Source organism: Protobothrops mucrosquamatus, unplaced genomic scaffold (assembly GCF_001527695.2).
Source record: "Protobothrops mucrosquamatus isolate PMUCROS unplaced genomic scaffold, P.Mucros_1.0 scaffold1829, whole genome shotgun sequence".
NCBI classification, from domain to species: Eukaryota; Metazoa; Chordata; class Lepidosauria; order Squamata; family Viperidae; genus Protobothrops; species Protobothrops mucrosquamatus.
Genome location: NW_015387962.1, coordinates 215,233 through 239,488, shown reverse-complemented (window position 1 = coordinate 239,488; position 24,256 = coordinate 215,233). Strand labels below are relative to the sequence as shown.

The following is a 24,256-nucleotide window of genomic DNA, read 5'->3' as shown; positions in this document are numbered from 1 at the left end:
AGAACCTTCCCCAAGAGGAAAGAACAAATGCAATCGCTGCTTCCAGGCTGCAGCCCGTCAGGGAAAGCAGAAGAAAGGAAGGGGGCTTTGTATAGTTGCTCTCATATAGCTGATTTATGACCATTTGTTTAGTAACCGTTCAAAGTTACGATGCTGAAAAAGGGGACTTATGACCATTTTTTACACTTAACGACAGTTGCAGCCTCCTCGGGGTCATGTGATCAAAATCCAGCCGCTTGGCAACTGACAGTTGACGTGCCCCAGGGTCACGTGACCAGCTTCTGACAAGCAACGTCAATGGGGGCAGTCAGATTCACTTAACAACCATGTTACTAACTGCAGCGATGCACTTAAAACTGTGGCAAGAAAGGTCGTAAAATGGGGCAAAACTCACTGAACAACTGTCTCACTTAGCAGCAGAAACCTGGGGCTCAATTGTGGTCGTAAGCCAAGGACCACTTGTAATTTGTTTTGTTTTGTTTTTTTTGCTGTGTGCCCTATGGGCCTTCAACAGACAGCTGCTAAGGCAGAGATCCCCAACCTTTTGGGCACCAGGGACCAGTTCCAGGAGGAGAGGTTTTTTTCGCAGACTGGAGGAGGCGTGGTTTTGTGTGCTGCCTGCATCCCACAGATGGGGCTTTGCTGGTTTGTGCCGACTGGTTGCCTGCATGCCGCGGACCGGTACTGGTCCACGGACTGGGGGTTGGGGACCCCTGGGCTAAGGAACCCAATCTGACATGAGTGTCAATTCTTCAGTTGAGGCCAGCTGAGCAACAGACTGGGAGAACAAAAGCTCTCTAAGCCAGGGCTTTTCAACCAGTGGTATGGGTACCACCTGTGGTACATTGACACTTGGCAGGTGGTACGCAACCATCCTAGAAAAGTGGTAGCGGGGGAGGGGAATGAGCTGAACCGGTGGCAGCACCGCACAAGCCTGAGCGAGAGACGGCTGGAGCTGCAGGAGCTGTCAGGGCTCAGCGGAAGCGCCAGGATCAGTGCTTCTTCGGGGCTGTCAGGGCTCAATGGAAGCACCAGGATCAGCGCCAGGCTCCAGTGGAGCTCGGTGCTGATCCTGGCGCTTCTGCTGAGCCCAGAAGAAGCGCCAATCAGCTGGAATGTTGCAGCATCTCCAGGGTCTTGTGATTTACATTCAGATGCTTGGCAACTGATTCATATTTATGACGGTCACAGTGTCCCAGGGTCACGTGAAGTGACCAAAACCTGCTGCAACCACCCAGCAGACGGGGGGAATAAAAACCAAACACCCCTCCACCCCACCCCCACTGCCAATCCTCAACAGAAATGCTCACAACAATGGAAATCTCGGACAGGAGGAAGAGCGCCTCCAGGTGGGCAGGCAGGTGTCTTGCTCGGCTGTGGCTTGGGGGGCACTTTTTTCAGTGCCATTGTAACTTTGAACAGTCACTAAGCGAACTGTTGTAAGTGGAGGACTACCTGTTACTTTATCACTTTTTTCCTTTTTTTTTTTTGTCACCAAGTTTTTGACACCTTGCTAGGCGAGTGGTGGTACTCGGATACTACCGTATCCTAAAAGTGGCACAAAGGGTGAAAAGGTTGAAAAGCCCTGCTCTAAGCAACTGAGGACCAAGAGAAAACAAGAGTCCTGGCTTTCCAAGGAAAAGAACCATCGAAGGCAGGCTTTGGGGAAGCCCAAACTGAATCTAGGGGGGGCAGATGGAAGGAAGGGAGACAAGAACGTCGAGTTTTGGCTGAGCTCCACATGCTTTTCCCTTTGCTGAGAAGATAAGGACCTCTGCAACTTCTCTCTGTTGTCTCTAGGAATGAATGAGCTCAGAAAAGACCAGCCACCTCTTGAGAACCTGGCTGGAGGTCTCACGCTCGCCAGTTGCAGGAAAAGGAAATTTCCCCAACACTATGACTAGAGGTTGGAGTGATGTCAGCCACACATGCAGGGGAGTGCCAGTACTGGGTGGCACAATTTTCAGAAGCCAGAGATGGCTGGATTCCTGCCTGGCTTGGCACATCAAATGTACATCCTGCTTCCCAAGAACAATTGCTCATATCTTGGAACAGAAAATAGGAACATATGTCTTCCCTGGAAATGAACCCGTCTAGTCTAGTGGTTAAGGCACCAGGCTAGAAACTAGGAGACAGTGAGTTCTAGTCCTGAGTTCTAGTCCTGCCTGTCAGCTGGGTCACTTTGGGTCAATCATCAGGAGATGGTGAGTTCTACCCACATTAGGCATGAATAGGCAGCTGGTTCACTTTGGACTAATCACCAGGAGACGGTGAGTTCTAGTCCTGCCTTAGGCATGAAAACCAACTGGGTGACTTTGGGCCAGCCCCTCTGCCTCAGCCCAAACCCTACAAGATTGTTGTTATGGGGAAAATCGGAGGAGGAAGGAGTATTAGGTATGTTCCCAGTCTTGAGTTATTTATAAAAAAATAATAAAGATGGGACATAAATATATGTATAAAAAATAAAAGAAAGCTGGGTGTTTTTTTCACCCAAGATTGACAGAGCTCTCAAAAGGTGAACATAGAGCCAATGGCTTAACAACAACAACAACAACAACAACAATAAAGTTGGAAGGGACCTTGGAGGTAAACTAGTCCAACCCCCTGCTCAGGCAGGAAACCCTATACCATTTCAGAGAAATGGCAGTCCAGTTTTTTCTTAAAAACTTCCATTGTTGGAGCATTCACAGCTTCTGGAAGCAGGTTGTTCCACTGGTTAATTGTTATAATTGTCAGGAAATTTCTCCTTAGTTCTAGATTGCTCCTCTCCTTGATTAGTTTCTATCCGTTGCTTCTTGTTCTGCCTTCTGGTGCTTTGGAGAATAGCTTGACTCCCTCTTCTTTGTGGCAGCCCCTGAGATATTGGAATACTGCTATCATGTCCCCCCCCGTTCTTCTCTTCATTAAACTAGACATACCCAATTCCAGCAGCCGTTCCTTTTATGTTTTAGCCTCCATTCCCCTAATCATCTTTGTTGTTCTTCTCTGTACTCTTTCTAGAGTCTCAACATCTTTTTTACATCGTGGTGACCAAAACTGGATGCAGTATTCCAAATGTGGCCTTACCAAGGCATTGTAAAGTGGTATTAACACTTCATGTGATCTTGATTCTATCCCTCTGTTAATGCAGCCCAGCACTGTGTTGGCCTTTTTGGCAGCTGCAGCACACCGCTGGCTCCTATTTAGGTGACTGTCCACTAGGACTCCGAGGTCCCTCTCACAGTTACTACTATTGAGCAAGGTACCCCCTATACTATACCTGTGCATTTGGTTTTTCTTGCCTAAATGTAGAACCTTACTTCTTTTTCATACGGTATCTATTCATTCATTCCTCAAGCAAACCTGCCCATTTTTTAAAAAATACCAATTTCTTTTCTTTTTCTTTCTTCTAAGCCCAAAGCAACACGCAACGTACATGTCGGCTTGCCGGCTGAGCCACTGCTGGCAGGCGCTGCTGTCCTGGATGTACTGCAGGACTTCGGAAAGCATGGTGCGTTTTAGCTGCTCCTCTTCCCGCACCTTCTTGAGACGATCGTAGGTCCTCGCACCTGTGTTCAAAGAACAAAAAGGAGAACTGTGGGTGTCAGAAGAGTGCTGGGGCAGATTTTCGCAGTTTCCCCCCCCATACACACCTGTCAAATAAACCCAGACAGTTTTGCCCCCTTAAAACGTACGTCAGGACTGCCATCCTGCTACAGCCTTGCCCAGATGCCAGTCTGCCACAGGCAATGGGGGGGAGGGAGCTGTGGGGCAGAAGAAGGCAGGCTGGGATAAGAGGGAATTGAAACTACTCTTCGTGCCGTCCCGTGGAAGCCGCTGACAGTTCCAAGATCATGGAGTGGAATGTGATGCCATACAGCTTGCCAAGCCAGGGACTGTTACCAAAACAATTTGTCTGATTGTAATTGGACAGTTACAAATAGAAAGAGTACAGAGAAGAGCAACAAAGATGATTAGGGGACTGGAGGCTAAAAATGAAGAACGGTTGCTGGGATTGGGTATGTCTAGTTTAATGAAGAGAAAGGGCTAGATCAGTGGTGGCGAACCTATGGCACAGGTGCCAGAGGCGGCACTCAGAGCCCTCTCTGTGGGCACACGTGCCGTCGCCCCAATCCTAGGCCTTCAGCTGAGTTTTATAAAACCTTTTCGTTTTAGGCCTCTACCGCCATGTGCAAAAAAAAAAAAAGGTTCCATCAATCAGTCAATTTCAACTTCTCGCGGGAAAAAAAAAGATCTTGCAAAGTTGGAATTGATTGATTGAACTTTTTAGTCCCACCCAGTCTGCTGTTACCACCGCAGCCACGCCCACCCAATGGGCCACACCCACCTAATGGGCCACACCCACCTGGCACCCAACGATGCATAAGTGGGTTTGGGGTTGCAGTTTGGGCACTCGGTCTCTAAAAGGTTCGCCATCATTGGGCTAGATGAAACAAAAGTTGGAATTAAGATTGCCGGGAGAAATATCAACAACCTAAGATATGCAGATGATACCACTCTAATGGCAGAAAGTGAAGAGGAACTAAAGAGCCTCTTGATGCGGGTGAAGAAGGAGAGTGCAAAAGTTGGCTTGAAAGTCAACATTAAGAAAACCAAGATCATGGCATCCGGCCCTCTCAATTCCTGGCAAATAGATGGGGAAGAAATTGAGGTAGTGACAGATTTTATCTTCCTGGGCTCCAAAATCACCACAGATGGGGACTGCAGCCAAGAAATTAAAAGACGCTTGCTCCTGGGGAGGAAAGCTGTGGCAAATTTAGACAGCGTACTAAAAAGCAGAGACATCACCCTGCCAACAAAAGTACGTATAGTCAAGGCCGTGGTTTTCCCAGTTGCAATGTATGGCTGTGAAAGTTGGACCATAAGAAAGGCTGAGCGCCAAAGAATTGAGGCCTTTGAACTATGGTGCTGGAAAAGACTCCTGCGAGTCCCCTGGATTGCAAGGCGATCAAACCGGTCAGTCCTAGAGGAGATCAGCCCCGACTGCTCTTTAGAAGGCCAGATCCTGAAGTTGAAACTCAAGTACTTTGGCCACCTAATGAGAAGGAAGGACTCACTGGAGAAGGGTCTAATGCTGGGAAAGATTGAGGGCAATAGAAGAAGGGGATGACAGAGAATGAGGTGGCTGGATGGAGTCACTGAAGCAGTAGGCATGAGCTTCAATGGACTCCAGAAGATGGTAGAGGACAGGAAGGCCTGGAGGAACGTTGTCCATGGGGTCACAATGGGTCGGACACGACTTCGCAACTAACAACAACAAAAAGTTTTTTTAAAGTAACCAAACTCTCATTTGAAGGGAGATAATAAACATAAAATATAGAGGTGCTAACACTCATTACTAAATGCACATGGCCAATGAGTCACTAAAAGTCAACCTAATATTTATCAGACATGTCAAAACTGAATACTTCTATAAATAACTCTTACAGACTTGTAAAAAAAGAAATTCAGACGCAATGAAATCCAAGTGATTGACATTTCCTGTTGGGCTTCGAGAAGTCAACCAGATTTGCTGGAGGAAAATAAGTGAGGGAGACCTATTTTCTCATGACTACTGAGCATGGCTTACCTAGTTTATATTAGACAGCAAGCATGGGCTATATTTCTCTGAGCGCATAGTAGGAGGTAAACCTAAATCTGTTGTTTCTGTAACCTGACTATGGATAGTCCTCGACTTACAGCCGCAATTGGGACCAGAAGGTGGTCGGTAAACGAGTTGCACCTGATTTTAAAACTTTTGCATGGTTGTTAAGCAAATCACTGCAGTTGCTAAATGAATGATGAAGTTGTTAAGCCAATCCAATTTTCCCCACTGACTTTGCTTGTTGGAAGCCAGCTGGGAAGGTCACAAATGGCAATCATGGGACCCTGGGATGCTGTACATGTGTGTTGGTGGCCAAGCAGTCAAATTTTAACCCCATGACAGTGGGGATGCTGCAACAGTTGTTAAGTGCAAGGACCTGCCCTTTAACGACTGCAATGATTCACTTCACAACTGTGGCAAGAAAGGTCGTAAAAATGGGACAAAACTCACTTAACAATAGAAATTTGGGGCTCAGTTGTGATTGTTAAGTCAAGGTTTACCTTAATTGTTAAACGAATCACTGCAGTTGTTAAGTTAGTTACAGCATTGTTAAGTGACTCTGGCTTCCCCCATTGTCTTTGCTTGACAGAAGATCACAAAAGGGGATCACGTGACCCCAGGGACACCCCAACCATCATAATGAGACTGGTCAACCATTTGTCTGAAATGGTACAGGGTTTCCTGCCTGAGCAGGAGGTTGGACTAGAAGACCTCCAAGATCCCTTCCAACTCTGTTATTATTATTCTTATTGTTGTTGTTATTTCCAAGCGTCCAAATTTTGATCACATGACCATGGAGATGCCGCAAGTGTCGTAAGTGTGAAAAATGGTCATAAAGTCACTTGGTGCCGTTGTGACTTCGAACAGCCACTAAACAGTGCTCATTTTATACCGGGATGTGAAGATGAAGCTGAGCATCCTCCATTCTACGTACTTATTGATTTCTAACTAATTTTCAGCTTGAGATTGAAATGAATTCAGGATTCGTTCCCATAGACCAGCGGTTCCCAACCTTTTCTATATCCCGCACCTAGAACGCTTCTGATATATTCTCGTCCCCCCTTACAAAAGTTCGAAATAACGGCAACGAATTATGCACATATACTATAATTTTGAAACTTCTAAACCCAAGTTTTTGCACCCCCTGGAATATTGTCTCGCACCCCCGGTTGGGAACCCCTGCTGTAGATTAATTTACTGTAGATGGGAGTGAAGAGGTGAGAACACTGGGCTGCTGGTGGGAAGGCTTGCGTTTGAGACCCGTGGCTGCTGCAAGATGGGGTGAGCTCCCGTCACACGCTCCAGCTCCTGCCGACCCAGCAGTTTGAAAGCGGGCGACCACGAGTTGATTAATGGGTACCACTTCAGTAGGCAATTTCACAGGGACACAAAAGGAGCCCCCAATTGAGTGCAATGTTGATGTCACCAGCAAATCCTCTCGCCACCTCGGTGCTTCCAACAAAGGTCCCTTCCAACATCATCAACATCAACATCATCATCATTGTTATTATTACACTGTAAAATCAAGAGTTAGCTGGGGATCCTGAATAGTTGATGGCTGGTTTGAAAGCTCTCATACTGACAATTGTTGGGCACAGCTGACAGCAGGTTATTATTATTTTTTTCTAGCAAGAGGTTGGACTCTAATGACAGAGCATATAGTTACTGTGTTCGCTGATGAAAGGACTCACATGGCTTTGTGAGTCAGCCACCTCATTTTCAGGTGAATTGGTCATTGCTGCAGAATTTAGCAGCTGCCATCTGGGGCATCCCCTAAAGATCCACCTTCTTTGCAGAATGCTGATTCTTCTCAATTATAATGGCTTGAGCCTTTGTCACTAATAGCTTAGGTTTCAAAACACATGTGGTTTTAGTCATTTATGGGTGGCAACACCACAGAACAGATACAGGCAATTTAATCTCTACAGGTAGTCCCTGCTTAAGTCCCCATCATTTGGACCAGCAACTTGGTCACTAAGTGGAAAGCCATGCGGTTTCAGTGGGCTGATGCCCTCATTTCCATCATTAATCAAAATGCTGTAGTCGCTAAGCAGAACATTACAATTACAATTTTACTTCCGCCGTCTTTATTAACTCTGTTTGTCACGAACCAGCTAGGGGGTGTGCGAATGGCAATTATGGAGGCTGGAGGCTAAAACATATAAGGAACGGTTGCTGGAATTGGGTATGTTTAGTTTAATGAAGAGAAGATGAGGGGGGACATGTTAGCAGCCTTCCAATATCTCAGGGCTGCCACAAAGAAGAGGGAGTCAAGCTATTCTCCAAAGCTCCTGAAGGCAGGACAAGAAGCAACGGATGGAAACTGGTCAAGGAGAGAAGCAACTTGGAACTAAGGAGAAACTTCCTGACAGTTAGAACAATTAACCAATGGAACAACCTGCCTCCAGAAGCGGTGAATGCTCCAACACTGGAAGTTTTTAAGAAGAGACTGGATAGCCATTTGTCCGAAATGGTATAGGGTTTCCTGCCTGAGCAGGGGCTTGGACTAGATGACCTCCAAGGTCCCTTCCAACTTTATTATTATTATTACCGTATTTTTCCGTGTATAAGACGCTATTTTTTCCTGCAAACACTCCTGTTCAAAAATCAGGTGCGTCTTATACAAGTGCAGCGTCTTATACACGGAAAAATAATGGTAATCTTTGCAGCCCAGGGCATGCCGGTGTGGGTTGCCATGCCGCCTGGTGCAGGTGTCAAGTCCCTGTGGGGGGGTAATGGGAGGGGGGAGGGGGTAAGATTGTCGGCCGGCCAAACTTCCGGATTTGCTGGCTCAGCTGTTCAGTGCTCCGCTGAACAGCTGATTGGCACGGAGAAACTCGCATGCCAGATCGTCTTATACAAGGGTGCGTCTTATAGATGGAAAAATATGGTATTATTAATGTAAACTGCGGGACACTGCAATGGCCGTATATATGAGAATTAGTTGCAATGTTCTTTTTCACTCTTATAACTACCGGTATGAAAGGTCACTAACCGAGGCAACTGGCAAGCAAAGACTACATATACAGTACTATACTTAGGAGCATGCACTAAACAATCATTCTTGCTCCTACTACAGGTAGTCCTCGACTTATGACCACAATTGGGACCCACACTTCTGTTGCTAAGCAAGGAGGTTGTTAAGTGAGATGCGCTCAATTTTATGACTTTTTGTCACAGTTACACGAATCACCCCAGTTGCTAAGTGAATCACATGGTTGTTAAGCAAACCTGACTTTGCTTGTTGGTCATAAAATGGAGATCACGTGACCCCAGGATGCTGCAACTGTCACACATACAAGCTGGCTGTCAAGTGCCCCAAATTTAATCATGTGACTGTGGAGATGCTGTGATGGTCGTAAGTGCAAGGACCGGATGTAAGTCACTTTTTACAGTGCCACTATAACTTGTAATGGTTGCTAAAGAAAAGATTGTAAGTCGAGGACTGCTTGAATTAGTACTACCCAGTACATACTCACTGCAGAAGTTGGTGATTCCTGCTACCCTGTATTCCTGTAAGCGTTTGATTTCAGATCGCAGCTCAAGCTCCACTGTTTTCCCATTAGAATAATGGAAAATGAAAACAAACAAAAAAAAGCAATAAATAACATGTTACGCTGTGGCTCTCTTGTTTTTTTTAAAATCATTATTTGCATTTAAAACAGATTCTTTACATATAATGTATAAAACAAACATTGAAAAAACTCCACTCCAAAGCAGAAAATGCAGAAGCAAGTGAAAAGTTAATCTGATTTTAAAAAACGATAAAAAAAATATCTGGCTCTTTCCTTAAGGACTTTAATAATTTTACTATTGCTTGGATGAGAGTTTGACTCTGGAGTGGGCTGGGTTAAGAGAGAATGAAGTCGCCCAGGGAGATTCTGTGGCCAAATGGGGGATTAGAACTCGTGTCTCGTCACCTTCACTAATGGACCACGCTGATTCTCGAGTTTATTATTTGTTTTTATTTACTAAATTTCTATACTGCCCATCTCCTCTACAAGGCAACTCTAATTTTATTCCATATATTCTCTAATTATTTGTATAATTGCAAAATAGTTAAAAGATTAAAACATACCCAAAGGTGCTTTTTCAGGAGGCAACTGAACTTTCTTACAAGAAACTTCGGTTGCCGACTGAGAATCTCCATAGACGATTAAAACAAACCATCATTAAAATATCATTAAATATTGTGCTAAAACCATGCCTACAAGAGCCAAGAGACAGATAGGACAGGGATGAGCTTATGATGAGCACCCGCCTCTGAGATGTGAGAGAAGGACTGGCCCAAAGCCCATCAGGGATCTTCTGTAGCTGGGGGGGGGAGGGGACTTGAATCTGAGCCTCCCTGTTCCTAGTCCAGCACCTTCCCCAATAGACTAGAATGATACTTGGGTGGAGAGATGGATTGGTCCAAAATCACTAGGGCAGTGATGGCGAACCTTTTAGAGACTGAATGCCCCAAAACTACCCTGTGCTCCGCCTGCCTGCAGGGCCACCCGCCTCCACGGCCCGCCGCAACAGATCGCCCTGGTGGCCCAACAGCGGCATGGTGGCCATACCCTCCACCTGCGCCCTGCAGCATCATCTGCGCATGACAGAGCGCGAGGGCAGAGTCTTGTCCCCGCTATCTGGCTGCCATGTCCTTGGCTGCGCTGCTCTGCGCGGACCGCACCCAGGGGCGACTCTCCTCCAGGGGGGGCTGCTGATGAGGACGGGGCCGTGGGGGGAGGCAGGGCTGGGGCGAAGGCACGCATGCCCACAGAGAGGGCTCTGAGTGCCGCCTCTGGCACACGTGCCATAGGTTCGCCACCACTGCACTAGGGAGTTCCACTTCTCCACATACCTATCAGCACCTCTAATCCTGCATCACATAGATTCTCATGCCAAGAGGATGGGACTGGTCCAAAGTTGCTGGAGGGGGAGGGAGTTGGAGTTAAGATGGAATTGAACCTGAGTCTATTTATAGTCCAACACTTTTAACATTACATTACCCTAATTCTCTGGATTTCTTAGAGCACCTTGGCAACTTCAAGACTTGTGGACTTCAACTCCCAGAATTCCACAGTCAGCATGCTGCAGTAGTCCACAGAACTGGAAACCTAGTCCCTAAAACCCAATAAATTGTAGCGACTTTAAGATGTGTAGACTTCAGCTTCCAGAATTAGGTAAAGTCCACAAGTCCTAAAGCGACTTCAATTCTTAGAATTCTCCAGTCAGCATGCTGCAATAGTCCACAGTACTGGAAACTTAAGCATTTTTCAACCCTAGCAACTTTAAGATGTGTGGACTTCAGCTCCCAGAATTGGAATTCTGGGAGTTGAAGTCTGCACATCTTAAAAGTTGCTAGGGTTGAAAAACACTGCCTTAAAGTATCAGTTAGCTTCATTTTCCAGTTTAATGAACAGAGAAGTGGCCTTTGTGAAGAATTTTCCAGTCAGCTGTGGGATTGTCCCAACCGTGCAGTGATGGTGGAAATAGCATATATCTCATTCAGCTCTTTGTCTCTCATTTGAAGAGAAAACTCAAAGTGAGGGTTGTGAGCTGCTCTGATCAGTCCTGTGGATAAAAGCAGTTTGTGTGTGTGTGTGTGTAAACCACTAACGAAATGAGTAAAACAACTGACAGTGGAAAACAACGTTCAGCCTTTGCCGAAGGTAAAAACCAGACTCTTGAATAAGACTGGTAAAAATTCTAAAGGGGGTTCTACATTTTTGCAATATTAATATACAGAAATGGTCAGGGTTCCCACTCGGTCATTTCCAGACCTGTGATTAAGACAAATTAACAAACTAACCAGTGGTGGGATTCAAATACCTGAACAACCAGTTCTCTTATTGGATGCAGGCCTGGGCCTCCGAGGCCTAGAACGGACTTCGGGAAGTGGCATCCACGCACTTCCGGTGGGCTGTTCTAGGCCTGGGAGCCTCCAGGCCTCCGAGGCCTAGAACAGACTTCCAGAAGGGGCATCCATGCACTTCTAGTGGGCCGTTCTAGGCCTGGGAGGCCTACTCCATGCCTCCGAGGCTTAGACTGGACTTCCAGAAGCAGTGTGCATTCAGCCGGTTCTCTGAACTCAGCAAAATTTAGCTACCGGTTCTGCCGAACCAGTGCAAACCGGCTGAATCCCACGAGTGGAACTAACCTTGTGCAAAACGTTTCAAATCAATCTGTTTTGAATGTGGAATGGGAATTTTGAGTGAGGGACATTTCACTGGAAAAAGTCACTCTGAGATTTGCGTAAGGGGAAAAGTTCTCCAAGTTAGTTCATGTATTAAAATGTTAATTGAGGTGGGTAGAGCCTACACACTTCTCTTTAAAGACGCAAGGATGAGGCTTTTGTATTCACACTCCTTATTAAAGGCGAGAGATCTATGTGTTTAATTTCTTTAATTTAATTGGGTTTATTCCAATACTCAGTGTGTCTGCATCAAGCTTTTAAAAACCCATTGCTTTGTTTGGGAAATGGAGCCCTGAAGGGTTCACACATGGTATTTTGTTTCAGGAAAATAAAAATAAAATTGTTTAACTTCCAAACAACCATTCTTTGACAAGATGATTGCTGGTTTTATTTAGGGGGTGTTTAAAAAGGAAGCTGTGTGTCGGGCGCAGAAACTAGTATTTTATTTACATACTGATTTTCTCTGTTAAAATCCATCCAAACCAGCTATACAGTAATATGCATTCTGGTCAATATATTTTATAATTGAAGGGCTTAAGCAGACTCATCAACTAAAAGCAGATAAAATAAATTAACCCTGGTACTCTTTCCTCCAGGAACCAGGGGAAGATTTTCAATTGTGTTAAACAGGCAGTCCTCAATTTACGACCTCAATTTGAGCTCAAAATTTCTCTTGCTAAGTGAGACTTTAGTGAAGTGAATTTTGTCCCATTTTACAACATTTCTTGCCACAGTTAAGTGAATCGCTGCAGGTATTAAATTGGGAACATGGTCGTTGAGTCTGGTTTTCCCATTGACTTTGCTGGTCAGAAGGTCGCAAATGGAAATCACATGACCCCAGGACACTGCAACTGTCACAAATATGAATCAATTGCCAAGCATCTGAACTTTGATCATGTAATCATGGGGATGCTGCAATGGTCGTAAGTGTGAAAAATGCTCATAAATCACTGTTTTCAGTGCCGTTGTAACTTCAAATAGCCACTAAGTGAATTGTTGTAACTAGAGGAATGTTGCATTCATTTATTCCTTATCCTTTTTAGTTTGATATTGAATGTTTTAACATGGTTATTTTATCCCTTTTTTAAAAAAACTGACTTATTGAAATATTCTATGACAGGTAGAGTTGCTTTGCGGCAAGATGGACTGCAAACAAATTTAGTAACTAAACATAAATGGTTAAACAACAATCAAATGAAGACAAAAGCAAATAAAATCTGTCGGTCTGTGCATTACTACCCTTTTTTTTCTGAATATCTTACTGAAGCTCCTACCTTACACCCTTCTCCAATAACAGATCATCCTTCGCTAAACAGGTATTTTCTATCTTTCGTTCTGTGGCGAGAAACGTAGCAATTCTATATCAAAGATGCTTTTTACCTTCATGGCTGATCCTTGCACCAGTGAAAAGGTAAATAAATATGAATTAGAAAACCTGAAAGTGCCTTACATGCGTGGCTCTCTATGAGTTTATCATGTTCGGTTGGTCCTAATATTCTTGCAAAGCGCCTCATTGCCTCATAGAGATCTTGAACTTTCTTTGGGTATCTCCTTTCCAGAACTGCAAAACAAAGAAGGAAATTGTCTATTGAGTCATATTTTCCCAGCTGTCCTGATAAGCTGAGATCAAGGTATCTGGAGGTGGGGGGAGGCAAAAAAGATGGTGGCCAAAACCGTGTGGTTGCGGCAAGGATGCCTAAAGACACTCCTGGTTCAGACTGCAATCCCAGAATTCATAACACATTACTGTGTTTCCCCAAAAATAATTCCCAGCCGGAAATTAAGCCCCACCCAACATGATTTTTCAGGACACTCATAATAATAAGCCCCACCCAAAAATAAGCCCAGTTAAGATCGTCAACCAGACAGATGCGTTTAGTACTGTATTTCCCAGAATATAAGCCCTAACTGGAAAATAAGCCTTAATGCATCTTTTGGAGCAAAAATTAATATAGGACCCTGTCTTATTTTCGGGAAAACACGCTACATAGTGCTAAAATCAGACAGAAGTAGCCAACATCGCCTTCTCCTTTATAAATAGTCCTCAACTTAGCATCATAAGTCGTAAGTCTAGATGGTCATAAAATGGGACATCAATATGACCGACCTGATGTTATGAACTTTTTTTGCGACAGTTAAGCAAACATAGCAGTCATTAAGCAGAGCCATTCTTTCCAGTTTTTGCTGGAAAGTGGGAGTAAACAGCAGAAACTTCATAAACTTCATTTTCCACTGTAAAGGAACACTGCACATTTTAAAAATGGATACAGGTAGTCCTTGACTTATAACAGTTCATTTAATGACTGTTCAAAGTTACAACAGCACTGAAAAAAGTGACCTATGATAGTTTTTCACACTTACGACCACTGCAGCAAGTGATCAAAATTCTTGGCAACTGGTTCATATTTATGACGGTGTCCCGGGGTTCATGTGATCATCTTTTGCCACATTCTATAGAATAGAATAGAATAGAATAGAATAGAATAGAATAGAATAGAATAGAATAGAAACTGGAAGGGACCTTGGAGGTCTTCTATCCAGCCCCCTGCTCAAGCAGGAGAACCTATACTCTCCCAGACAGGCGAATGTCTAGTCTCTTCTTAAAAATCTCCAGTGATGGAGCGCCCATGATTTCTGGTGGCAAGCTGTTCCACTGGTTGATTGTCCTCACTGTCAGGAAGTTTCTCCTTAATTCCAGTTGCTTCTCTCTTTGATCAGTTTCCAACCATTGTTTCTCGTCCTGCCCTCTGATGTTCTGGTGAACAAAGTGTCCCCCTCTTCCTTGTGGCAGCCCCTCAGATACTGGAATACTGCTATCATGTCTCCCCTATTTCTTCTTTTCTTTAGACTAGCCAAACCCGAGTCCCGTAGCCAACGGGGAAGCCAGATTTGCTTAACAACTGTGTTACTTACCTTAACAACTGTACTGATTCACGTTTAATAGCTGTGGCGAGAAAGATAGTAACACTTAACAACTATCTAGCTTAGCAACAGAAATTTTGGGCTCAGTTATGGTCATAAGTCAAGGACTACCTGTATTTCATATTTTAAAAACAGATACGGCTTTTCTTGGCACTCCCAGAGATTTCTCACCCAAGTCTGCTTCAATAACACAAAAGATCTAGATGAGCAGATGTTTTCTTGTCCTGAAAGCCTCCAATTTGCCTTTCATTTACCTCAGATATAATTACATAAAGCACAAGCTGTAGTTAAAGGGGAAATGCAGTGGTGCTGTTTTTTTTAGAGAGGCAGCATGAAATTAAGCTCAACGACTTCAGGTACTTACTCTGGAACTTTCTGAGATTGATTAGTCCATGGTCTTTTATGACTCTGTAAGTTAAAAGATGCTTATTAGTAGTATTTCCAATCATGAACAAGCACCAGCAGCAAATAACACCAACAATAATAACACCCTCCGAGGAAATGGCATCATATTTCCCTTCATGATCTCCCCAAAAAGGCTGGACAAACACTTGATAGGATTTGTTGGAACAGGCAGAAAAGTTTCCTTCTAGGCAGGGTGGACTACTCAGTTAGCAGAGTGACAGGCTAGGAACATGAGGTTGCTTATTGGAGGGAAAATTTTATTTTTAAAACCTTAGCCAGGTGTTTATGTGTGTGTGTGTGTGTGTGTGTGTTTGTTTGTGTGTGTTTAAAAAATGCTGAGGGACCCACTCTGTTGTTTGAGGTTTCTAGCTCCAAGGACCTGTTCAAAGTAGGGCCTCCATTTTTAATGGGCTGACCATTCCACAACGTCATTTAATTTTTAACAAATGCCCAAGCTAGAAGTTACTTTTTCAAATCCCTAAAGCGAACATTGCCAGCAGTACCAAATGACAGTCTTGTATTGACATGGTGTTAGCTGTTTGCATGCAGGAGATAAAATCTGCAAGTAAATTACCTCCAAACAGATTCCCATCACTTTAGGTGTAAAGGCTGCCTTAACACTGTCTCAGATTTTCATAAAATCACACTAAAACAAGTTTCCAGGTGGCTGGGAAAAATGCCTGGCATGGAGCAATGAGCAAAGAAGACGGGGGACTTGTGTTTTCCAGTTTTATCAAGTTGACTACATTTACTTCCAGCTTCTATTCTTCATTTTGGTGCTAATTCTATAGATTCGTGGTGGCGAACCTGTGGCACGCAGAGCCCTTTCTGTGGGCACGCGCGCCGTTGCCCCAATCCTAGGCCTTCAGCTGGATTTTATAAAACCTTCTCACTTTAGGCCTCTGCCTAAAGCAAAAAAAAAAAGGTTCAATCAATCAATTGCAACTTCTCGCGGGAAAAAAAAGATCTCGCAAAGTTGGAATTGATTGATTGAACTTTTTAGTTCCACCCAGTCTGCCCACCCAATGGGCCACACCCACCCGGCACCCGACGATACGTAAGTGGGTTTTGGGTTGCAGTTTGGGCACTCGGTCTCTAAAAGGTTCACCATCACTGCTATAGATAGTAGACTTAACTGCAAGAATCTACCTCGGAGGCGGGGAATGATAGCTTCTTTATGACCTGTGGACTTCAACTCCCAGATTCCTTGAGCCAGTATGGCTCAGGAATTCTGGGAGTTGAAGTCCACAAGCCATAAAAGGGCCATCGTCCCCCCCCCCCGATCTACAGCAGTGTTTTTCAACCTTGACCAACTGAAGATTGGTGGACTTCAACTCTCAGAATTCCCCAGCCAGCCAACCTGGCTAGGGAATTCTGGGAGCTGAACTCCAGCCAGCTTCAAGTGGTCAAGGTTGAGAAACACTGATCTACAGCAGTATTTTTCAAGCTCAGCAACTTTAAGCATCAAGTTCCAAAGGTGCTTTTTTCATGAGCCAACTGGACTTTCTTGTTTTTCGTTGAAGATGTTTCCGCTTCTCATCCATGAAGCTTCTTCAGCTCTGACTGGATGGTGGGGAATGGTAGGATTTATATTCCTTGCAGACAGCTGGTCATTTGCCTTCTTTTAGAGAGTTGATGATGCTACCTGGAGGCTTATCTGTGTCGTCAGGATCACCTGAGTGGTTGAAATGGGTGTGGAGCCTTCTGGGAATTGATGAAAGGACCGTGTTGTAGACTGGAGATAGATGATGTCATATCCCTCCCCTTCTGTTGAGAGACGTCTGTTTAGTTTTGACACAGATGACCTCTTTGACCCCTCTTTCAAAGCAGCAGTCCTCTCTGATCAAAATGTGGACTTTGCTGTCTGCAAGGAGTATAAATCCTCCCATTCCCCACCATCCAGTCAGAGCTGAAGAAGCTTCTTGAACGAGAAGCGAAACGTCTTCAAAGCACATTTGGGACAACCATGACCTGGATGACTGAGAATCTCCATAGACATGGAGAGCTTCAAGCTCCCCCATGCTGGCTGGGGAATTCTGGGCACTGAAGTCCACACATCTTAAAGCTGCCAAATTTGAGAAACACTGATCTAGGCCAAGGCTTTTCAACCACGGGTACCACCCGTGGTACATTGGCACCTGGCAGGTGGTACGCGACCATCCTAGAAAAGTGGTAGCGGGGGAGGGGAATGAGCTGAACCGGTGGCAGCACCGCACAAGCCTGAGCGAGAGATGGCTGGAGCTGCAGGGCGATCAGGGCTCAGCGGGAACGTCAGGATCAGCGCTTCTTCGGGGCTGTCAGGGCTCAGCGGAAGCGCCAGGATCAGCGTCAGGCTCCAGCTGGAGCTTGGCACTGATCCTGGCGCTTCTGCTGAGCCCAGAAGAAGCGCCGATCAGCTGGAATGTTGCAGCATCTCCAGGGTCTTGTGATTTACATTCAGATGCTTGGCAACTGATTCATATTTATGACAGTCACAGTATCCCAGGGTCATGTGAAGTGACCAAAACCTGCTGCAACCACCCAGCAGACGGGGGCAATAAAAACCAAACACCCCCCCACCCCATCCCCGCTGCCAATCCACAACAGAAATGCTCACAACAATGAAACAGGAGGAAGAGTGCCGCCGGGCGGGCAGGCAGGTGTCTTGCTTGGCTGTGGCTTGGGGGGCACTTTTTTCAGTGCCATTGTAACTTCGAACAGTCACTAAGCGAACTGTTGTAAGTCGAGGACTACCTGTACTTTATCACTTTTTCCCTTTTTTTTTTTTGGTCGTCAGGTTTTTGACACCTTGCTAGGCGACTGGTGGTACTCGGATGTTGCCATATCCTAAAAGTGGTACAATGGGTGCAAAGGTTGAAAAGCCCTGATCTAGGCAGTCCCAGATGTGCTTATATAGGTAGTCCTTGATTTACAACAGTTTATTTAGTGACCATTCAAAGTTACAACAGCACTGGAAAAAATAACCTATGACCATTTTTCACACTTTACAACCATTGCAGCATCCCCACAGTCACGGGAACAAAATCCAGACGCTTGGTAATGGACTCATATTTATGACAATTTAGTGTACCGGGCTCACTTCTTTTGGGACCTTCTGACAAGCAAAGTCAATGGGGAAGCCAGATTCATTTAACAACTGTGTGACTAACTTAACAACGGTGGCAAGAAAGATCGTAAAATGGGGCAAAACCCATTTAACAAATGTCTCATTTAGCATCATAAATTTTGGGTTTAATTGTGGCCGTAACTCAAGGACTTCCTGTGTCTAGTTATGCACAGCCTATATCTCTTAATGCAGAGGTCCCCAACCTTGGCAACTTTAAGACTTGTGGGACTTCAACTCCCAGAATTCCTCACCCAGCCAAGGTTGGGGACCCCTGTCTTAATGAACATTGGCATCTGGGACTTGCTTCTCCCACTGAGAGGAATATCAATCACTCAGACAGTACAGATCAGGGGTCTTCAAACTTGGCCCTTTTATGACTTGTGGGCTTCAACTCCCAGAATTCCTCAGCCAGGAATTCTGCGAGTCGAAGTCCACAAGTCATAAAAGGGCCAAGTTTGAAGACCCCTGGTACAGATAGTCTTTGACATACCATCACATCAGGGACTGGAAAATTTATCTTTAAATGATATGGTCATTAAATGAGACATCACATGGTCCCACTTAATTTTAGAACCTTTTTTGCTGTGGTCCTTAAGCGAGACATCACAGGAACATGACCTGGGATCCTCTCGGCTAGCTTCCCCGTTGACTTTGCCTGTTGGGAAGGTCGCAAATGGAGATGAAATGACCCTGAGATCTTACGACTGCTATAAATGCGCAACAATTGTCCAGGGCCCAAATCACAATCGTATCACCGCCAGGATGATGCAACAGTTGTTAAATGTGAGGACTGGTCATAAGTCACTTTTTTCAGTGTCGTTGTAGCAATAGCAATAACACTTAAGACTTATATACTGCCCCACAGCCCTCAATAAACGGTTTACAGAGTCAGCCTATTGCCTCCCAACAATCTGGGTCCTCATTTTACCGACCTCGGAAGGATGGGAGGCTGAGTCAACCTTGAGCCAGTCAGGATCGAACTCCTGGCAGTGGGCCTGCAATGCTGTGTTCTAATCATTGCGCCCCCAGGGCTCTTAACTTTTTACTTGTATTTGTAACTTTGAACGGTCACTAAACGAATTGTGGTAAGTCAAGGACTACTTGTAAACAGATTTAAGAGTACCTTTCTTTTACAAAAGAGATTAACTACCAGCACAGAAAAAGTGGAAGCAAACAGAAGAGGTTTGCCATCTGATAATTGCACTGTCATTTCTATGTTTGTATGGGTGTCTGACTGTCTCACTTGGAAGTAGGGCAGTCAGTGGAATTCTTGTGTTGCAACCTTAGCCTTAAACTTCCTTCTAATTAATATGGTTCATCAGAGCTTTTTAATTCTTGTTCTTCAGATTGATTGCTTCCAGTTTGGGAGGCAAGGAGTCTGACGATATCCTCAAAGTTTCTAGGAGGGAGGATTCGTTTTCTACTATGTAAATGTCTATAGAGGTTCTTAGTCATCCAGGTCATGGAGGTCCCAAAGGTGCTTTTTCAAAAGGCAACCGGACTTCCTTGTTTTTTCCCCTTGGAGACAGAAAAGAAAAGGAAAAAAACAAGGAAGTCCGGTTGCCTATTGAAAAAGCACCTTTGGGATTTCTACTAGATCTGTGATGGCGAACCTTTTAGAGACCGAGTGCCCAAACTGCAACCCAAAAACCACTTATTTATCGCCGGGTGCCAGGTGGGCGTGGCCCACTGGGTGGGTGCGGCTATGATGGTCATGCCAGACTGGGTGGGTGTGGCCAAGGTGGGCGTGGTCACCTCGATGTTGCTCGTGGGGAGGGATGCCTGTGGGGGCCGGGCAGGGTTGGGGGAGATCCAGGTGGATCTGGCAGGTGGGGCAGTGGGCAGGAGGCTTGTCCTGCGGGGTGAGGCAAGGCAAGGTGAGGCAGGGCAGGGGTGCCATTGTCGCAGGGCAAGGCAAGGCAGGGGCCGGGGCGGCTACTGCCTGACACCATCGGCCCCCGCACACAGAGGCCAGCGAGTGCATGGGGGCCAACAGTGTCCGTCAGCAGCCACAGCCTGCCAGCCTCTCAACCGGCGCACTGTGGGGCTCCGCAGCCCGCCACCAGCAGTTCAGAGAAGCATAGATGCAGTGGGTCGTGCCCGGGAAAAGGAGAGCATGCGAGGCCAGGAGGGATGGGACGGGGGAGAGGGAGGGAAACCAGCCATGCTGGGATGCATGCGGCCATGTGGGACCTCGGCGAGTTAGCAGGTGGCTGGTTGAAGAGGGACGGTTGCCATCTCCAGGGCATGGCGCTCGTGCCCACAGAGAGGGCTCTGAGTGCTGCCTCTGGCACACGTGGCATAGGTTCGCCACCACTGTACTAAATGAACAGTAAGCCCCTGTCGTGACAAACTTGGTTTTTGGAGAAGAGGGACAAAAAGAGGATTCTGAGGGCCTGATTGGCCATACAAGTGGAAGGGAAAGCATCTTTGCTTTAATCATATCCAAACTTCCTACTTTTCAAACAACTGTTAAGTTATCAAAAGAGTATAAACACCTGGCACACAGCTCCCGCTCCATCTTTCATGGACCCTCATCAGTACCTCCCATTTGATGCCTATGATATATCTATCACTATCCTTTCCCACTACAGGTAATCCTTGACTTACAACCATTCGTTTCGTGACTGTCCAAAGTTACAATGCACTGAAAAAAGTGACTTAGGCCTGTTTTTCACACTTACGACCGTAGCAACATCCTCACGGTCATGTGATCAAAATTTAGGCACTTGGCAGCTGGTCTGTATTTATGACGGTTGCAGTGTCTGGGGGTTGTGTGATCATCTTTTGCGACCTTCCGACAAGCGAAGTCAATGGGGAAGCCAGATACTCTTAACAACCAGGTTACTAACTTAACAACTGCAGTGATTCATTTAACAACAGAGGCAAGGAAGGTCGTAAAATGGGGCAAAGCTCACTTAACAACTGTCTTGCTTAGCAATGGAAATTTTCAGCTTAGTTGTGGTCGTAAATCGAGAACTACTCGTACATGTATCAATGGAGCAATTAACAGAACTGAGCTGTGTTGTGTCATAGTTATCCCTTTTGAAATGCTAGTAGAAAACTGCAATTAAGAGCCAAGGAACTTTTTAACAGTGGTGAAAGAATGGGGGGGGAGGGGAATTACCAAAAACTCACTTTTTCCGCCTTTGCCTTTCCTTTAACCGAGAGTGGTAGATATCTACGACTGCAATCTTCAAAGCTGTGAAAAGTTCAAGGTGGGGGGGGGAACGGGAGAAAAGAGAGACGAAAAGAATAAAAACCCTTCATGCGGGGAATGGATTACAACACTGATCTTCCACATCGTCACAGCAGTTGCCTGTTTTCTTTACAGTGCGGAGAAGAACACAACAAGGTGATCCAAATCCTGCTTGGAAAAGAATCTCTTCCAAAGCACGGTCATGTGAGACTCCGTGCCTACGTATGTTCAAATGGGTCCTTGGTGCTCTCTGAGCTGAGCTGTTTTAATAATAGGAATAGTAATAATAGTAATAATAATAACAATAATAATAGTTGGAAGGGACCTTGGAGGTCTTCTATCTAGCCCAACCCCCTGCTCAGGCAGGAAACCCTATACCATTTCAGACAAATGGCTGTCCAGTCTCTTCTTAAAAACTTCCAGTGTTGGAGCATTCACCGCCTCTGGAGGCAGGTTGTTCCATTGGTTAATTGTTCTAACTGTCAGGAAGTTTCTCCTTAGTTCTAGGTTGCTTCTCTCCTTGGTTAGTTTCCATCCGTTGCTTCTTGTCCTGCCTTCAGGCGCTTTGGAGACTAGCTTGGCTCCCTCTTCTTTGTGGCAGCCCCTGAGATACTGGCAGATGCTATCATGTCCCCCCCTCGTCCTTCTCTTCATTAAACAAGACATACCCAATTCCAGCAGCCTTTCCTTATATGTTTTAGCCTCCAGTCCCCTAATCATCTTTGTTGCTCTTCTCTGTACTCTTTCTAGAGTCTCAACATCTTTTTTACATCGTGGTGACCAAAACCGGATGCAGTATTCCAAGTGTGGCCTTACCAAGGCATTGTAAAGTGGTATTAACGCTTCACGTGATCTTGATTCTTGATTTTCTTGCAGACGTTCCATTATCCAGCTAGGTATTGCTCTTAGTATTGATGATGTTACCTAGTTAGGTAATGAAATGTCTGCAAGAAAACAACCAAGCTCAGAGAGCACCAAGGACTCAGAGAGCACCAAGGACCCTGAGCTATAAATATTATCTTCTATTGATACCATAAATCTTTGGGCTGGCAGAGATGGCCTACTGCAGATCCCAATCACCTTCCATAAGAGCCTAAAGAGCTTGGCTTTGCAAATTGGCCTGGGGACCCAAAGGGGGAATTCGACTCTGGGGGTGGCTGCTAGATTGACAACAGACTCCACCTCCCACCCCCCCTGCTCTCGGCTCTCCTCTTTTTTGCTAATCATATCAACATATTTTCTTTGTTTTCTTTTTCCTTGTTTGTTTGATTGTTCTATTATTTTGCTTTCACTTTCTTTAAATGTCCGTTTCTTCATTGTTTTTTTTTTTTAGTGTTATGAGCCACCTAAAGCAACTGCCTGGCGAGATAGATGGCAAATAAATGTAATAATAATAATAGAAATAATAATAATAATAATAATAATAATAATAATAATAATAATAATAATAATAATAATAATAATAATAATAATAATAATAATAATAATAATAATAATAATAATAATAATAATATCATTTGCCTGTAAGCAAGAACTAGTGGGATCATAAAATAGAGAAAGTCATAGAAAATGATAAAATTAAACTGCTCTGGGACTTCAGAATTCAAACAGACAAGCACCTGCAACATAACAGCCCGGACTTAACAATTGTCGATAAGAAAGACAAAAAAGTCTGGATAGTGGACGTGGCAGTGCCTGGAGACAGCAGAATAGACGGGAAAGAACTGGAGAAGATAACAAAATACAAAGACCTACAAATAGAAATAGAAAGACTGTGGCAAAAGCAAGCAAGAGTAGTACCAATAGTAATAGGCGCCTTGGGTGCAATCCCAAAACAACTGGAGCACCACTTGGACACCATCATCGGCATTGACAAATTCGCCATTAGTCAATTGCAAAAGGTGGCCTTACTAGGAACTGCTTCCATCCTGCGACGATATCTGTAATACCATCAAACATCCACATCTGCCTATCCCAGGTCCTGGGTAAGGACTCGATAGGTAGACAAAATGCCAAATCCAGTCTGAACATCTGGCTGACTGTGCAATGATCCATAATAATAATAATAATATAATAATAATAATATAATAATAATAATAATAATAATAATAATAATAATAATAATAATAATAATAATAATAATAATACAGGTAGTCCTCGACTTACAACAGTTCATTTAGTGACTATTCAAAGTTACAATGGCACTGAAAAAAGTGACTTAGGACTGTTCTTCACATTTACAACTGTTGCAGCATCCCCAGGGTCATGTGATCAAAATTCAGATGCCTGGCAACTGACTCATATTTTTATTTATTTATTTATTTATTTATTTTATTTATTTATTGAATTTATATCCCGCCCTTCTCCTTGCGGACTCAGGGCGGCTGACAATCAGTTAAAACTACACCAATGACAAATTACAAAATTAAAATTAGTTAAAAAGAAATATTTAAATATTGTCTAATTAAAATATAATTAAAACCCCTCTAAAAATTTCCCTAGGCCAGTCCCGCTTGTTGGAATAGCCATGTCTTGAGGGCGCGGCGGAAGGAAGGGAGATCAGGGATCACCCTGATCTCTGGGGGCAGCTCATTCCAGAGGGTGGGAGCTCCCACAGAGAAGGCCCTCCCCCTTGGGATCGCCAGCCGGCACTGTCTGGTCGACGGCACCCTGAGGAGACCCACCCTGTGGGAGCGTACTGGCCGATGGGAGGTAATCTGTGGCAGAAGGCGGTCTCGAAGGTATCCCGGTCCGCTGCCATGGAGCGCCTTAAAGATGATAGTCAGCACCTTGAAGCGCACCCGGAAGGCCACCGGCAGCCAATGCAGCTCGCGCAGCAGCGGTGTTACGTGGGAGCGA

The 24,256-nt window shown here is 44.9% G+C and overlaps 1 protein-coding gene across 1 annotated transcript in view; it reads right to left on the bottom strand.

Moving 5' to 3' along the window:
* Positions 1-24,256, bottom strand: part of TADA2A (transcriptional adaptor 2A) — a 57,326-nt gene that overhangs the window by 11,086 nt on the left and 21,984 nt on the right. Inside the window, exons 9-13 of the mRNA XM_015823306.1 lie at positions 21,337-21,400; positions 15,052-15,095; positions 13,216-13,326; positions 9,064-9,135; positions 3,416-3,548 (exon numbers count right to left, since the gene is read on the bottom strand). Coding sequence (XP_015678792.1) covers positions 3,416-3,548; positions 9,064-9,135; positions 13,216-13,326; positions 15,052-15,095; positions 21,337-21,400 — 424 coding nt within the window. The remainder of the gene's footprint in view (positions 1-3,415; positions 3,549-9,063; positions 9,136-13,215; positions 13,327-15,051; positions 15,096-21,336; positions 21,401-24,256) is intronic.